At 36.4% G+C, this 19,153-nt stretch overlaps 1 protein-coding gene across 2 annotated transcripts in view; it reads right to left on the bottom strand.

Moving 5' to 3' along the window:
* Positions 1-19,153, bottom strand: part of DPYD (dihydropyrimidine dehydrogenase) — a 773,365-nt gene that overhangs the window by 423,926 nt on the left and 330,286 nt on the right. For both annotated transcript variants that reach the window (XM_070592141.1, XM_070592142.1), the window contains exon 11: positions 9,179-9,389. In XM_070592141.1, coding sequence (XP_070448242.1) covers positions 9,179-9,389 — 211 coding nt within the window. The remainder of the gene's footprint in view (positions 1-9,178; positions 9,390-19,153) is intronic.

Genomic DNA, 19,153 nt, shown 5'->3' with positions numbered 1-19,153 from the left:
ATGATTTCTAACTCCCAACTATTTGAAGAATATTACCAATGGTTCAAAATTCAAGCAAAGAGAAGGAAAACCCAGCCTTTACCAGAATTACCTCATTAACAATAAAGACCTCTCCCATATTTAAACATCACCATTTGTCACTTGGATGTCTATAGGATAAAACTGAAAATCCCTAGCTTAGCATATAAGTCTCTTGACTCTACATAAATTTGTAGCCAAATTTCCTGCCATCTTATCCCTACCCACTTCCCACCCTCATCTTACCACATATCATCTGCTCCAGCTAAACAAAATTTCTCACCATTCTCTGGTCACATGAGGCCATTTGTCAGCTCAGACTTTTGTGTATGATCTTCCCTCTAACAGAGAAACTCCTATTTAAGCTCTGAAATCCAGTCCAAATGTGATCTCAGATTATCACATTATGTTGGAATGTATGTATTAACATGTCTGTTTCTCCCATTAGTCTATGAGTCCCTCAAGGGCAAAGATTCTCTTTTACTCATGTTTTATTCCCAGTGCCTGGACAGTGCCCATTACACAGTTGGACATTAAAAAATGTTCACTGCATGATGAATAATGAGAGAATAGTAGAAACCATAAAATAAAAAGTTTAATTTTAGAAATAAAAGTGGAAAATTCAGACCATGTATAAAGATGAGAACATGCATGTAATAAGCAGGCTGATGACAACTTTCTAAAGACATACTTTTTTTTTAATATAGCTTTTTTAAATGACAGTAAAACAACTACTTAATCTAACAGTGTGGTGTTGAGCAAGTTGCATAATTTCCCCATGGCTCCCTCCCTTCCACCCCCATTCCACCTGGAAACTCCTACACATCACTCAGACTTCAATTTACAACCCACTTCCTCTAGGATGCTTCTCTGAACCCTCAGACTGTGTTCTGTGCTTCTCTAGGATTCTAAACTTCTCCCAGAACAATTTATTGTAATTTTGAGTCTCCCCTGTTAAACCGCATTCATGGAGACAAGGTTTGCATTCATCTTTTCCCCACTTTATCCCCAGAACCTAGCTCAGTGTCTGAAACAGCAGGCCATCAGAAGTTATTAGTTAAACAAATAAACTTGTGAAATTAGGGGACTAGACTATATGATCTCTTAGGACTTTCTAGCACATTTGGAAACATAAATACGGAAAACCCCAATGCAAGTTATTGTATTGTAACAGATCCAGTAAGTCACCTTGGATAACAACTTCATTGTCTAATTCTGTCTCATCTATTCCTAGTTATACTAATCACTAGTAAGCCCCTTTCTCTAATATTTTTGCCATCAACAGAAAGGTCTCCTATCTAGCAATAAAGTGCAGTATGCCTTAATTTGTTCTTTGAAGCTTTATTGCAAATGTTTGTTTACAAAAAATGCATACAACAACAAAAATTCGACCAATTATGACAGTTTCTCAACTTGGTTCTCCCTTTCTTTCCACTCTCCGTTAATTTTGGTAAGGCAGAAGAGGAATTACATGAGCTGAAGCCCACAGAGAGTGGACAGTTGTTCAAAGGAAATTTTGTTGAATCTCTAAGTGCCACCATTAGTTTCTGGAGGAGATGTTTTATTGTTTGGAAAATGGAACATGGTGTTTAGAAAAAAAGGAGTAGGTTATTAAAATGTCTTAGTATTCCTAATTCCATGATAGAATTACCATGTAAGTAACATTTTAATAAGGAAGAAAACAAATCAAACGGATTCCATGTCTTTTAAAGCACAGATAACCATTATTATTGGGTAGCCATAAAACATTTTTCCTAGGCTTTTCCCAGGACCTAAATAATTGAGGAAAAAATAGACACATTTGAAAAATTCTTCAGTGTTTGCATTGCCAGGGTCTCACGCACACCATGTATTGCCTAAATGGTAATTTCTAGTTCTGACTTAAGCCAGAAAAAGGCAAATTAATCCACGGCCTGCACCTTTGCTCAGTATGAGGGCAAGTGATTCAGAGCTACGCTTGAAGCTGGTATTGACCAAATCTTTGATTTACCCCATGAGGCTTTTAAAAATTTTTCTGAGGGCCTTCTAATAAGGAGAACTGGTGAGTGACTTTAAAAGCTGTTCCCCCCAAAACACTTTCTTAAGGAACTGATGGCAATTAATGCTATCAAGGGAGTTGGTTTCCGAGGGTTGCATTAAAGTTTCAGAAAGAACTGGGCTTTGTGTTTCCTTGTTATCTCTAGCGAGACGAGTAGAAAGAAAATGGAGGCCCCGGGTGAATATATAAACTCCTTTCCCAGACGAAGGGTCATGCATTCCCTGCTGTATCCAGAGAGTTCAGTCACCTCATCCTTTGCCCTCCTGAGCAGTCCTTTGGAGCATTATGTTGAGTCTGTTTTATTGCCACCATTCATCCTCTCTCCTCCTTCCAAAAACATAGGTTCTCATGAATGTCCAAAACAAAACAGAAACAGACTCCTAGATACAGGAAACAAATCAGTGGATACCAGAGCAGGTAGAGGATTAAGGGGTACAAACTTTCAGTTATAAAATAAATAAGTCATAGAGATCTGATCTACAGCATAGAGAATACAGTCAGTAATATTGTAACAACTTTGTATGGTGACAGATAGTAACTAGACTTATGGTGGTTGTTTCGCAATGTGTATAAATATCAAGTCACTACGATGTACGCGTGAAACTACAGCAATAAGATACTACATGTCAATTATACTGCAATTAAAAAAATAGGTTTTCAATCTTAGTTATATCATCCCATAATTTTCAGACACTTAAAAACTCTCAAACTTAGTATCCTCAAAAGTGTTTCTCTCTTGGGGCTGGCCCAGTGGTGTAGTGGTTAAGTTCGCATGCTCTGCTCCAGGCGCCTGGGATTCACAGGTTAGGATCACTGGTGTGGACCTACACATCACTCATCAAGCCATGCTGTGGTGGCATCCCACATGCAATATAGAGGGACACTGGCAACAGGGGCTCACTCAGGGCCAGTCTTTCTCACCAAAAAAAGAAAAAAAAAAAGTGCTTCTCTCTTTCCTTCATAAAATAAAAACAAGTAATCACCTTAGATAAACATAAAAAAACTGGTCCAATTTCACCATTTTTAGTAATAAAAAACAAAGTTATTTAAAAATCCTTTGCTCTTTAAATATCTGATTAGTGGAAACTCAAAACTGAGATTTCTAACTATTAAAAATTAGTTGAAAGAAAATTCCTTTTGATTTCAATGGTATGAAAAACATCAGAATCAATAATAAAACACTAAAAAATATATATGAGATAATTACAAATTGTGCAATCTTTTTTCTGCAAATAAAAATAACCAAATATGTGAAACATTTTCTCATTTAAAAAATCAGAAATATAAGAGCATTTGCTTCACTTATTTACAAAGACATGTTGACAGAACCTCCAAGGCCCTGATGAAGTCCTGATTTTCAAGGACTTTTATTCCTAGACAACATTCATACCATCATAAGGGTATAATGTAACTCAATTTAATTACTATTAATATATGGTTTTGTTATACAAGGATCATAACATCTAAAACTTAAGAGATGCTTACTTGTAAGCATATATCTAAGTGCTTTACCTAGATAGTTTATTTAATTTATTCTTAAAACAACTCTAGAAGGTAGATACTATAATCACCTCCCTTAAAAGATCAGGATCATGGAGTCCAGAGAGACTAAGGGAGCTGGTTCTCCAGCTGGGCAGCCCGGTTCCAGAGCCCTTGCTCTCAGCTGCTACCCCAGACAGACTCTAAATAGTATAATATGTATTGAATTACAAAGAATGCAACAATCTATGCCAAAACAGCAAAAAAATCACTAACAATAGAAAAAAAGAAGTATTTTTCTAACTTGTATATTTTCTAAGAAAAATACCCCAAGCTGATCCCTAGTAGAAAAAAAAAACTAGGTGTAATAAAAAATTAACATCTTAACATAGTCAAATAGTCAAGTCAAATGCACAAATATATACTGTGCACCTATTATGGGCACATAAATATGTCAGCTGCTATTGGGACTACAGTTTTACTATAAAGGTACAATTTCTGCCCTCTTGGGGTTTATAATCATTGGAAGATAAATTAAAATAGGTTCTGGTAGATCTAAGCACATAGATTTTTTCAAAGCGGACATTTCAAAAGAATGAGAGGATGGGTATGGTGCAGTGTATGGAAGAGGCACAGAGGTCACAGTGTGGGCTAATGTGACTTCCCTCAGTTGTCTGACAGCATATTCAAAGATACATAAAATGATGTCATCTAGATCTCCTAGGAATGTGAGGACAGGGCCAACTCTTCTTACTTCAGTTGGTAATATGAAGCTGGGGGGTTGGTGAAAATGGTAATGCATTATCCTCATCAATTCTAAACTAGCAGAAAAAATATGCACACTTTCACAACTGACAGTCTGGTTCCAAGCAGAAAAAGAAGGGATGATAAACTATAAAATAAACAAGAAGTCTCTTAAACCTGACATTGTCCAAATGACCAAAAGAGAGAAACTCAATTCAATAAACACTGATGGTGGTGTTTAGCAGGAGAGGAGATTTCCTATATTACGAAATACATATTTTTAAAATAAATAAATGTTTAAATGTTTTAAAATTTCCAGCGAAGGGCAATATTTGTGGAGTAGAAATGCCAGTTAGAGGTATTTTATGCTTAATTTACTGCTAGCCTTCAAAATGAGTCTGGAAGGATAAAATCCCAACTTAATGTGATTTGGAATCTTAGAGGGAATGGATGAGAATTTTTAAAAGGTGAAACCACTCTGAGTTTTTCATAGGAAAGATATTAAATAAGGCTAAGACTTTACTACCTCAATCAAAGTAGAAATTAGAGACCACAATGCCTTTAGAAGTTGGGATGGCAGTTAATGAAGGATTCAATTAAATTGTGCTCATACTAAGCACACATATATCCCATGCACGGGGATGTGGAATACGTAGTCGTCTGTTCCTATCTCTCATTCACCGTACTACCCAAAAAAAGACAGAGAAATGAAATAGATTTAGGCAAAATAATAATGAGTACTTCTAATTGTTATTAGCCTTAGTAGCAATGAAATAATTAGCAACTATATTCCAAGCTTATTATCTAAATTTGTTTTATACATTTGATATATTATCTTTCTCTATAAACTGTTGAGATACCACTTTTACAAAACAAAATATTTATTAAAGATATATTAGGTGCATAACACTAAATAAAGTTATTTTATATTATCCTTAGTAAGACATAAATTAAGGGACTTGCAAAGTCACAAAATATATCAGAGAAAAAAACTGAGATTAAAAATTTAATTTCCTTCAAATTTCATGATTTAGTTTTTCTTTACAAACATTATTATTGATATAATAGAGATACGAAAGTATTTTCATTTAAAATACTACTGTAATCAGAGAACACTGGAGAATAAATTATCACTGTACTTTACACATAGTGTGTCAAGTTTATTTCACTCCTTGGATTCTCCAGCATATATTTATATGATGCATTCATACCAAGGACTTTCTGACTTAGTACTATGGAGTGCAATCTGTGCTAGACACTAGGAGGAATAATTCAATAGGGAACAGCAGAAAAGAAACCCGGATACATAGGATATGTAAAGTCATTTGCTGGAGTTTTCAAGTGTTAAGCAGGATGAGCTTTATCCCAGAATATAACGTAACATTGGTGAATTTAATGAAAATAAAATTGGAATTAGAAATGTGAATCTGGGATAACATTTTGAACATTAGTGTTGGGGAGAACTGCGGTACCATTACAACAGTAGCGAAGTTGAGACGACCTCTGCTCTACGGAAATCTGATGAGGTGATTCTTCCTTACTGTGAATATCTCCCTGAATGTATTACTCACTTGGTAAAACAATTATTTGTTTATTTGGTAAACAATTATTTGTTTGTAAGTCTGCCTCCAACCCCAGCCTGTGAGGTTTTGAGAACAAGGAATGCCCCATCATCTTTGTACTCTCCAGAATACAACTTGGTACCTGGCATTCACTAGACAGTCAGTAAGTGTTTGTCACGTGTATGAGCATAAATATAGGCCGAAATGTCTTCTGAGGCATGGAGAGTGGAGAAAGAGATTTCAGTCATTCTACACAGAGGTGAAATAGTACTTAACTGTGACTCTAGCCACTATCTGGCACACAGAAGTTGATTCAACATTTCTTACAGGAATTAACGTATGTACGAAAAAATGAATGAATGAATGGGACAGTCAGTTCACTGCGGGAATAAATATATTCAGAAGAAAAAATGGGCAAAGTGTCAACTTTGGAAAGTACTAAGCTAGAGGAACAAGTAACGAACTAGAGGAAAAAGAGCAGCCAGGGATAGGTTTCATGATAGGCTTGGATAAGCAACAGTTAAAAGAAAAAGCAAGAAAAGGGAGTGTCGTAAACAATAATAATGTGTTGCAGTTGCATTTCCAAAGCACTTTCACGTTATTTCATTTAATTCTGACAACAGTCCTGAGAGATAGGGAGAATAGGTATTATTATTCTTGTTTTTTTTTTTTTTACAGAGGAAGCAGCTGAGGCTCAGAAAGGTTAAGTGACTTGGAGGAGAGCATTTCAAACAGAAATATTTAACATTGCCAAATGCAGAAAATAGAATAAGGACTGAAAAGATGTCACTGAGTTTGGCAGGCAGTTCACTGGAGCCTGTGCAAAGTGAGGTTGGGAGCAGGGGAAAAAGAGGTGGAAAGGGAGGTTGATGTTTTAAGAGAGAGGTTTAACACATTATAGATAAATAATATTAAATCATATAGTATGACATATGTGATAATCACAAAGGTATCCCACATAAATTACACTGCATAGGTATCAGGATGGGTTAAGACTTAGGGTAGACTTAGGGAGAAGAACATCTTCTCTTCTTACCCAAATGGGCCACTTGCTTCCTGGAAACTGATTTTTGCCATCCCTTAAATATGTGTGTGCACATGAAAAGTTAACTGACTTTGAATTATTACTTCAGGATTTTAAACACTATCCGAGTAAGATACTCTTGATCAACTTCTAACAAACACTGATTCCCTCTATCCCTTTCTTGAATGTTCTCCATTCAAAAACCAGTGTTGAAAATATTTAGATGGAGTAGAGGCATGAATGCTATTTAACATTCCAGCTCTTCCAAGTTCCCCTCTTACTTGGAAAGTAGCTCCTTCTTAATGTAAACATTCAAGGACCCTGGTAAAGCAGGTAATTCTTTTTTTTTTTTTTTTTTTTTTGTTGAGGAAGATTAGCCCTGAGCTAACATCTGCTGCCAATCCTCCTCTTTTTGCTGAGGAAGACTGGCCCTGAGCTCACATCCATGCCCATCTTCCTCTACTTTATATGTGGAATGCCTGCCACAGCATGGCTTGCCAAGCGGAGCCATGTCCACACCTGGGATCCAAACCAGTGAACCCCAGGACACCGAAGCAGAACGTGCGCACTTAACCACTGTGCCACCGGGCAGCCCCAGTAATTCTATTTAAAGATAAATTTTTCCAGGTAGTTTGTTATTTTAAGTCAAGAGGACAGGAAAGAAAAAGGAAGTGATGAACCATGTGTCCTTGACTTCTCTAAACGGATATGGGGTACTACATGGGAAACACTGGAAAAAACATACACAAGCAAATTCTGGAATAAAATACACAAATAAATTCTGGAATGACTTTGTCAAATAAACATGAATAAATCAAATTTTCTTCTACTTCATATTTCAGTACTAAGTTAAATCTTTCACTCCTCACACACACGCACTAGTATAAGCTCAGGAAAATCACATCTGAAATCACAAAAGCTGTTTTCTATGATCTTCTGAGTCACATCTACTTAAGTTTGTTTAGGAAAAGATGAATTTTTCTTAATATTAGACCTGTCAGCTCTGGAACATAACTTTAGATGGTAAGCTAAATTATTTTTTGATAGGCGAATCATCAACAGAATTGCTAGTTAAATATGATTCAACTTTTTACTCAGTGCTTGGTGATGTGCAGAGTAGTAAGAACAGTATGATTTTTTTTTGGATAATATAATGCAATTTACACACTGTTCTTTTTTTTCTTTCTGAATCAGTTAATGAATAAACAAACCATACTCTGAGGATGTCTAGACATCACACTAACATCTAGATGAAAAGTGACAAATTCAGGCCATCAACCAGCTATTTGAAAACATTTATCTTGATGACACTAAACATCTGGATGTTTCCAAATACCAAGACGTTTGATGTCCTGCAGATAAAACATTCTGATGACTGGTTGAATTTTTTACTTATCTGTTGCATAAAAATGCACATTTGCATTCATATGTCTCTTCCTGTTTCAGACACAAAACGTAATTTTAGCAGGGATGCAGCAGGAAGTCATAGAGAGGAATCCTCAGGCTTTAATGTTTTTGTTGTTATTGCTGTTCTTAACGAATCTCTGACCTAGAGAAACGTCCTTCTTTTATTTCAGTAAATAAAGGAGTCAATCGTCATTTCAACAGTGTATATTAAAAGGTAAAGGATTTGCAAAATGAAATCACCTAGGTACTTAAGCGTTCATCTGCAATGACCCACAAAAACATTGTGAGTGGGGAAAATATAACACAAAAGAGTCTTAATTGATTGACCTACTGTTCAGTTGGAATGCTATATAAAATATTTTTCTCATTAATTCTTTTAAAGCATTTTATTCTTCCTTAGCAAGTTCATTTGAGCCATCCAGAGAAATGACAGGAGTTCAACCTTTCTAATTTGATAATTTTGATATTTCTAGTGATGGTTTGGCATGAGGATGGTAATAAACATGAATTCTATCTTTGCCTATTCATTAGATCCTAATTCGCCTGAATCATTAAAGACTGGCTGTTACAACTTCTCTGTCACATTTTCTTACTCTAGGTCTAATTGAAGAAAAAGTCATTCTTATAGAGGAAACAAGGCAAATATTATTACAAAATAGAATATGTATTTTGATTATCAGCTTAAAAGAATGATTAATGTTCTTTTCAATTCCCAGCACTTTAAAAATAATTCTGTAAAAGCATTAAATACCATTTCTAAGCCTTCTAAATCAAGATTGCTTGCATTCTACACTAGAAGAGGAAATGAATGTTAAAGTGAAAAATAATTCCCTGAAAGCTGGAAACTTTTACGGCACTAAAATAAGAGACAATGGCATAACACACTCCAGCTCCCGAGCGCTCTACCTTTAGGATCACTCAGAACTGAACCAAAGGCGCTGATGATCACATCGGCTTTCAGCTGGACGATCTGATCTTCATCTTCACTCCAGTTTCCAGCTTCATCTTGCTCTGTCCGAACAAACTGCATAGCAACAATTCTCCCACCTCTTACGACAACCTTCCGTGGGGACAGGAAAGGCAAAAATTCACACTTTTCTTCCTTAGCAAGCTCCATCTAAAACAAAACAGAACAGAGAAAAAACTTGAAAATGTTTCTTCTCCATTTAATATTTGATTTCTAATTCACTTATACACGCTAAAGTTTATGATGTTTAAATCAAGATGAAGCTTTTGCCTTGAACAAAGCTGAGATTCAGTTATCAGCTATTTATATTTTGTAAATCACTCAGTCAGGGGAGTTCTGAATTGGAGTTGTCACGTCAAAGTTTATAGATCATGGCGTCACGAGACATGTCTCAAGTCTTAGGTCTTGTACGCCCTGCGGCTGGTAGTATGTGAGGTTTCAGACTATAGTAGCCTAGACTCCTTACGCTTTTATTTCTGTAGGTTAAGTTCTCTTTTTAATCATGCCACTTATGAAAATAAATATTTCAGATTATTACCAGGCTGCCCATAGCTAAGCTGGAAAAAAGTCAATAAAGTAGGTGAGCCCATATGTGCAAGTACATGATCAGAATGACAGACAGGAGGAAAGAAGACTAGAGAAACTCTGTGGAACTAAGAAATAAATTTAACATTTATTCTTAATTTTATAAAAATACAAATGAAAATTTTAAGAAGGAGAAACAAGAAAGTTCCTGTTTAACAATTCCCAGTTCTTCCATATCTCTTACGTAATCCATTCTGCCATAAAATGGGACAACCCAGTTTTGTTTGTTTTCATGCCCATAACGGGATGCCTATCAAGACAGAGTGTTAATATTTATTTATTTATTTTTCCACTTACTGTTTTTGGGGGAATCTAAGGCTTTGTCAATGTAATCCTAACTAGTGTGATGACTAGTCTTTCTAAAAAAATGTAAAAATGTCCTACTGAAAAGGTTGAGGGGGTGCCAAGTCTTGTTCTTTGCCTCCTCTGGGGAAGATAGGGAACTGTTAGTAGGACCCCTGACAAGTGAGGTTGAGAAGGTTGTGTATGTGAGGGTTCAAACGGGGAATTATCCGGGCTATCTCAAGACGGAAAAGCTGATACATAAAGTAATTTGCTCAGTCTTAAAACCAAGCCATGCACCTATCTCTGAGCATTCTATCCATAACCAGTGCTTCCAAACTTTGGCGTGCTCGGGAATCACCTGAAGGCCTTGTTAAAGCAGACTGCATGGGCCCACCACTAGATTTCTAATTCTGTAGGACTGGGTGAGGCCTGAGGATCTGCATTTCTAACAAATTCCTAGGTGATGCCATGCGGCTGGTCCAGAAGTGATATTTTGTGAACCACTGTCTTATTGGGCTATAGCTGACTGGGTCTGAAATTAGTTGGTCTATACCACGCATTCTCAAGGAAAGTAATATCACTCACAAGGGAGTGAAAACTGATTTCTCTGGGAAGGAAAAATTCTTACATATCTAAATGGTTTATGACACACACCCCCCAAAAGAACCACAGTATATAAACAGATTTAGAGTATATCTATAGTATTAAAATTACAACGGGAGGGTAATAATTTGGGGGAAAAGTCTAAAAAGATTCCCTTGTTAGTTCTGTCCAGTCAATTCCAACTCCTAGTGACCCTGTCTGTGTATAGCAGAGTGGAGCCCTGCCCATCTTTCTGCACCATCCTCTCGTCTTCGGTGCTATATCAGACAGCGCTCTGCTGCTATCCATAGGGTTTTCATAGCAAAATTTTTGTAAGTGGGTGGGAAGGTCATTCTTCCTAGTCTGTCTTAGTCTGGAAGTTCTGCTGAAACGTGTCCATATCATGGGTGACCCTGCTGGTATTTGAAATACTGGTGGCATAGCTTTCAGCATCACATGCAGCACCAAAGTATGACAACCAACAGATGGGTGGTGTGGTTCCCTAACTGGGAAATGAATCTGGGCTGGGGCAGTGAGAGCACTGAATGTTAACCACCAGATCATGAGGGCTGCAGCAAAGACTCCCCAGAGAGATGAAAATAAAAAAAAATCATTGAGAAACACTGGTCATTACTAGAAACTGGTGTGAAGCTATTCAGTCTATATTTTATTCAGGATATTCTTTGAATATTGACCTTAATGGCTTAAAAATTGGACCACATAAACTATTATTACACAGTACTTTCCTTTTCATTATAAGATTAAGAGATTACCAATATCAAAAATAATAGATGTGTGGGATAGTGTGGGTGGTAAAAAACAGAACAGTAGATCTAAAACTGCTCACTATTTAGACAGAGAAACTAGAGGTGAGTGGAATTGAATCAGGTTTGAAATCTGCTTCTACTGCATATTGGGCATAGTCACTATCTCTTTGGCCTTCAGGTTCCTCATATGTAAAATGGGGATAACAATACCTAATTATTTGGTACTTGGTATTATTTAAGGCAATTCAGGAATGTAAAGAACCTAAAGCAGAATTTAACATGTAGAAGGTGCAAATAAATACTATTTATATGTAGTTGCAATTCTCTGAACTAACTTTCCCCCCAAGCATTCTTCAAACTCTTCACTATTACTTAGCAATAGGACTATGATTCCAATGGAAATGTGGCCCAAAAGCAAAGGTAAAAAAAGGAAAGGCCAAAGATGAACCTTAGACTCCTCCTTAATTTTCTACAAATAAAAATGTATAATTTTTGGAAGGCAAACTATTCCTTGAGTAATTCGAATTACAAAATAAATATGGCTCCAGGAAGTAAGATATGCTTTCTGTATCACTTTGTCACATTTGCGTAAGGTAGCACCTTATAACTCATCAATATAACCCAGCTTATTGTGTTTCAAAAATGTCAAGTGATGCTAAATTTTAATGATAATGCCAAACTTGCTTGAATGACGATGCCAAATGTTTATGGTTTGAATAAATCAACACATGAAGCATGTTTCTAATACTACTCTGTGGGGACTTGGAAATGGCCACCCCAAGATATGTCTCTTTGGCATGATGATTATTTGAGGCTACTTTGCAGACAGGAAAGCAACTGAAAAGCAGAATTTACTTACTCTTTGTAAGAGACATTTACATTGTAAAGGAACTCTCTATCTGTAAAGGTGCCTCCCTCTCTGTACCAGGAAGAAGAAAGGGGATGACCTTCTCTCTAGAAACTCTTAATCAATGCCAAAGGCAAGGACTTAAATCTGCATTTTGTTTACTGTACTTGTGTGGTAATCTCCCATGATCGACTCCCCCTCCACCCCCAACATCCTCTTCTGTCTTTAGATATTTAAGTGGTGGTTTCGGCCATTTTGGCGAGTTGCTCGGCTTGCCTGAGCCTCTCCCGTCTATACATTGACAAATAGAAATGGCAAGCAATGGGATGTGTTGGAGTACATGAGGAAGCCATCTGGTGTAAGCCTAATTTGGCCTGACTTTGCTATTTTTTTCCAAAAGGGCCTGACTGTGGCCATTGAGCACACATTGTATATCTGCTTTAGATATTCCCTATGGCAAGAACAAAGGCCCTTGAGATAAAGGTGACTTCCCTCCCCCTCCCAACATTTGCATTTCTTTAAGGATTAAGCATCTTTCCTTAGGCTAGGAACTGATTGCTGTGCTCACCTGTGACTGCCCAGTTTGAGACAATAGACTTGCCTCCTGCTATGCCCACCAAGATAGCAGACCCACTATCTGCTGTGTCCATCAAGCGCTGTGCCCACAGGGCAATCTTGTGACTATTGTGGGAGGGACATTTCAATCATATGTGAAATATCCTGTTTGGGGGTATATAACCACTCTGTGCACCCCACTTCTTCGGTGCCCTTTCTTCCTTCGGGAACAGAGGCCCCGGGCCATGGTCCTCATAAAGCTTTGTTTAATTTTCTCTTGCTATTCTGTCTCATGTGAATTTAATTTGTTCTCCAGCCAGACGAACCCACAAAAGGTAGAGGAAAAGTCTTCCTCCCCTACAACTCTTTTCTGTGGAGGGGAGGAATAAAATGCTGAACTATGCTGCACATATTGGGGGTATGTCTCAGACTGATTTAGTTTCTGTGGTGTCCCATTTTACTTTTCCTGTCTATTAACACTTAATATCTATTATTATATGTAGATACTCTCATATACTTTTTGGCAAATTTGGCATTGAATTTAGAAACAAAAATTGGACACTACAAACCCACAAAAATTTTTAGGAATTTAAAATAAAGATTACCAATGATTTAATGTCTGAACATGCTTTAGTAGTTTTCTTATACGGTTTTGACTTTTGAGGACCTAAAAACTATATACAATTACGAATATGAAGAAACTGTATTTTAATACATCTTCAGCTCACATCATAATTTTCCAAAGGCACCATGGTTGATAACTTGTATTCAAATATTTAGTATTCATGCCAACTATCCAAAACTGCACTGAAGTTTGGGGCTATGAACACTGGCCCCCACATAGATTATTCTGAAATTCTGCTTTTGAAACTTGAGATGTTCTTTAGACTCTAAAATGTGTAAGATTATACTATTAAGCAACAGACATAAACCATTTCTTGCTATTTTCCTAATAAGTAGCTAGGTTTCCCAGTTTACATAAAAGAGGGAAAAACTTTTAAAGGAAAGATAGGGAGATATCACTTGAACATACGTATTTATTTGGAACGTATTGATATTACATTGGGAAAAGAAGAACCGAGGTGTTAAGATTTATCTTAGTCAACAGGGAAGTACTAGGAAAATGAGAATTCAAGGTAAGTGAAGTCATATATCAAGTAAAATATCCTTTGAACTATTTGTGGACAAGAGAGGAACTTACTTTTACTATTTAAGAAATCTAACAAGACAATAATAATAATATTATTTATATAGCAGGTATTCTTTTAAATGCTTAACATATAACTCATTTTAATTTTGACACAGAAGATATGTTATGACACCTATATATTAGCTATTTTTTTAAAAAGTATTTAGTTTCAAAACAACTTTCTCCCTGTGTGGCTCAAAAGGCCAACAACACACTGGACATCATCATGATTTACAGATCTAGCACCCGACCTCAGGAGCTCTGATGCTTTCTGGCCTCATAACCAACTTTATGTGGGACAACCAACTAGTAGTATGTGGAGTTAATGGCCACTAAACACTCATCTCAAAGCAAGTAACAATGGGCATGGAGAAGACAAGCTACCTGACCAGATCATCCAATGGTGTAAGGTCGAAATCAAAAGGCAAATGGTGTCCCTCCTCCAGTTGTCAGTTACAGTGTCATGAGAAAATGATGGACCAGATTGACCAGTGGTCTAGCCTCATGCAGTCAGTCTTAATATTTTATTGTTCAAATTAATCAGCCTTCTGTGCTAAGTAGTTCACAGATGTCAGTGTTAGTGCCTTTAATACCTAATGTTTGTTAGCGAGCATTAATAATCAGCAACTCGGGGCCGGCCCGGTGGCGCAGCGGTTAAGTTCGCACGTTCCGCTTCTCGGCGGCCCGGGGTTCGCTGGTTCGGATCCCGGGTGCGGACATGGCACTGCTTGGCAGCCATGCTGTGGTAGGCGTCCCACGTATAAACTAGAGGAAGATGGGCACGGATGTTAGCTCAGAGCCAGGCTTCCTCAGCAAAAAGAGGAGGACTGGCAGTAGTTAGCTGAGGGCTAATCTTCCTCCAAAAAAACAAAAAAAACAAAAAACAAACAACAAAAAAAAATAATCAGCAACTCAGTGAGTTTGGTATATGAACACTTCTGTTGATGGCACACATATTTATTTATTTGTTTGATGGTGCCTGTTCTCATGAGGGGCAACTGGTATACATCAAGAAAACAAACTTCTTATCCTTATCTTCACCAATAATTACTGAAGGAAATAAAGGACAAAGCATCTCTAAGGCTCCATTTTTGAGGTTCAATAAATCGAATTGTTAACTTTCTTTTCACACATTATGAGGAAAGTGAAAAAAACATTCTTCTTAGCTTTGATTTTTACTTTCATATTCAGGAAAGATATGTGGTTGATGCGGAGTGAAATAAAAATAGAGTGCTCTAGTATGCAATAATGATCATCATTTTAATGATTAACTTTATGTAATGTGATGATTTGGTCTGATTAATATTACAGGCATCATACTGTGGAAATTACGAAACAACTTAATTTACTATAATTAAAAGCATGATGTCAACTCATTTTAGATTGCATATAGGCAAAGTAAGCATATGTTATAAACTATAATGAGCAGAACTCAAAACCAGCATACATTAAATTCTAATGTGCCAAAGTTTGAGAAACACCATTCTTTGTAAAGATTATCTTCTAATAGATAGACAATTACCAAGTTATCAATTCTATATGAACATGAGGACTTCGAAAATGGTATTTCAAGTCAAAATTGTTTGGTAGTCTGCTTTGGCTAGTGATAATCCTGGTAAATATTATCTTCTATTTCCATCAGTGCTAAATTATTGAAGGTACCAGATGTATCATAACTATACAAGAGTCCCATGCACTGATAGATTTCCCAAACACTTATTAAGTACTTACCATGTACAAAAAATGGTGCTGAGTGCTATAGTTAACAAAATAATCCCTGCTCTCAAAAATCTCATAGAGGCAGACAAAACAGTGATTACGTTGAGTATGATAGTATATACAAACAGTGTACTCTAATGGCAGGCAAGAGGGCATTGTACACAGCACTAGTGAAGGTCAAGAAAGGGCAGCCTGGAAAAGATACTCTATAAACTATTCTTGAAGGATGAGTAGGAATTAGTTACTGAAAAGTCCTGGTATGAAACAGATAATCTCCTTTTGGTGAGGGAAGATGAAGGAAGGTAAAGGATTTCATCTCCAGAAAGAAAGAAGGAAAGTGACCTGGTTAAATCTCCATGTAAACACACTACTGGGAAACAAACTACCAATCAGCATTTGCAAGTGGGAAAGCCCTTATCTGTGGAATGCTTTTGGCAAGATGTACCTGTTAATCTAGGATTGCTGTGGTGAACCATCCTGGAAACTAAGGATTTATGGGGCGTGGCTCTCTGGAAAGACTCATATAAATTACGTAACTATCTGAGTATAAACTAGGGACCTTTCATAGTTAAAACAGCTTCCTTTTGTGTAAGTGATGGAGCTACTTATGTATTTAGAGACTCCACATTAGTTTGGTTTAAAGCACATCCTGATGCAGCAAGATGAGACCTAGAGAACTGTGTGGGTCCTGCACCTTGCACCTCTCCTTGTTTATCTGACACTTCATTTTTACTTGTATACTTGAAATTATTAATAAAGCTTGATGGAGACTATATCTCTAATTCATGTTTGATTTCACAATCCAGTATTCTGGCTAGTTTAGTTACCAAGGAGATGAAGGAGACTAAAGAAAGAGGCAGTAAATCCTGCCCATCCACACTTGATCTCATCTTCCTTAATCTACTAAACAGTTCTTAATATATTTTGTAATTCTTGATTTAAACAGACTCACAGACAGCGGTGGAACGCAGAACAATTTTGATAAGCTTACTACTCCCTGGAATATACAAGCTAATTCTGCAATTATTCTTTTCTTGGGCAAAAAATTTTGTTAAAACCACCTGTTGAAGTTCCTTGTTTTAGCATTTGGTATGGTATTACAGGCAGGCTTCTTTTAGCTGTAAGCTTTTAAAAGTGAAAACATGTCTCCATGTGAGAGTTGTACTATATGTTAGACAAACATATTTGCCCCTTAACTATTCTACTGTGTCATTATTGAGCTGCAAAAACCAGAAATGAGTGCCTGGGATAATTCAGAGGCTTAAAATGCTTTTGCACAGGTATCATAAAATACATCTTTTCTAACAAGAAGAGAGTATTTATAAACACTACTCATTTATGATTGATGGCATTTTCCTAAATCTGACTAGCTCTTATAACTCTTCATCTTAGATTTTGCTACAGTCAAGCATTCCTGGCTGCTGTTGGAGTATCTCACAAAATTACCCTCTGTCTAACTTTGGAGCTGTTGCAGTACCTTCTTCCATATGGAAATGTCTCTTTATATAAATTCTGTACAAATCAGAATCTTCTCTCTTTTTCTGCAAACTGCTAATCTCGGATTTTACAACTTTTTATTAGTTTTTACTTTTTATTATATTGCTTGGTTATATTTCCTTTTTTAAAAAATTCTCAGCTATCTTTTAAGAGACTGAAGACTAGAAATAACTGTTTTCAATCTACTTTTAACGCTAGGCTGATACTGTGTTATGATAAAATGACACTTTTTAAAACTTAAATTAAAAATAAAATATTACTTATTTAAAGGCTATCAGAAGCAATTTTGAGGTATATGTATGTATATATTACAAATTACATATTTTAATATTTCATATTCACTTAAGGTTTTTAATGCCAATAAAATATTGACTTATTTAACGTGCCTCACCGGTCTGCTGCCTTGGATCCAGCACTGTTCTCGACTTTTTCAGATTGGTATTTTTCAGATACCAAGTTGAATGAGCCAATCCACTTGAAAGAGCTTGCATTTTAATTTGTAGGATGACTATAAAGTAATACTATTCTATGTGATAAGTGCTATAATATAGGAAGGATAAGGAGGTACAAGATCTCACAGGAGGGAGAGGTTAATTGGGAGAACTAAGGAAGCCTTTAAAGAGAAAATGACATTTGGAGCAGACCTTGAAGGATGAAAAATATCACTTTTAAAAAGAATGACAATTCTTTCTTTCTATATTAACTCATGTATGTTTTTCATTTATTTTTATCTTTTGAAGCATATGTATGACCAACATGTATATTTAATAAATTATGCAAACAAACTGCTTTTTAATATTTTTGATTTATAAGACAAGAAAGGCCAACCTTGGAAAGCTGAGATGAATACGACTAATGAGAGAGGGGCTTCTAAACCTTTAAACAAAAGTTAATAGAGTAATGACACCTAAAGTTAATGAAGTAATAATGACATATTGTTATTTAATAAGGCTTGAGAGTCACTTGATATCAGTTTAAAATGTTCACTACTAGTGAATCTGTGTGTACGTACATAGTCTTCAGCTCTACAGATATTCTTAGTCAGCATATTGCAGCCACACCCACCCCTGGAATTTTTTTAAATAATTAAGTTTTTAAAATACATAATCTTGAATGGCAACAGGCTTTTGTTAGCTCCTGCCCTATTTACAGTCCCTTTTTTTTCTCACTGTCTGAATTACCACATGTGGTGTAGAATTCTGACAACTACACCTGTCAGCCTCTTTGATATCCACGTCTTGAAGGTAGCAGATTTTACGTTACCAACTGACTGGGGATACGTTAATTGCAACTTGTTTCAAGTATAATATTCATAGATATTGGCAAAGTTTTCAGTGTAGAGTTTCTGTCATTTCATGAGAAGACAGAACCTTTCCGTCTAGATTCAATATCATTCACATATTTTTCTCTAAATGTTCAAAACGCCGAATTTGGGGAAGAGAAGAAACTTTAAGAAGCATATAGTTACAACACTAATTTTGCAGATGGTCATACTCAGACTAGAACCAAATACTCCAACTTTTAGTTAATTCCTTCTTAACTGTTCCATTCTCCCTTCTCACATTTCATTGAATTTTCACACTTTTTAAAAATGCAGGGGCCAGCCCGGTGGCACAGCAGTTAAGTTCACACATCCCCCTTCGGCAGCCTGGGGTTTGCCGGTTGAGATCCAGGGTGCAGACCTATGCACTGCTTGTCAAGCCACGCTGTGGCAGGCATCCCACATATAAAGTAGAGGAAGATGGGCATGGATGTTAGCTAAGGGCCAATCTTCCTCAGCAAAAAAGAGGATTGGTAGCAGATGTCAGCTCATGGCTAATCTTCCTCAAAAAAAACCACACAAAAAACAAAAAAGAAAAAGAAGTAAAAAAAAAAATGTAAACACATA

Source organism: Equus przewalskii, chromosome 24 (genome assembly GCF_037783145.1).
Source record: "Equus przewalskii isolate Varuska chromosome 24, EquPr2, whole genome shotgun sequence".
Lineage (NCBI taxonomy): Eukaryota > Metazoa > Chordata > Mammalia > Perissodactyla > Equidae > Equus > Equus przewalskii.
Note: the sequence above shows the minus strand (reverse complement) of the source record. Positions and strands in the feature narration are given on the sequence as shown.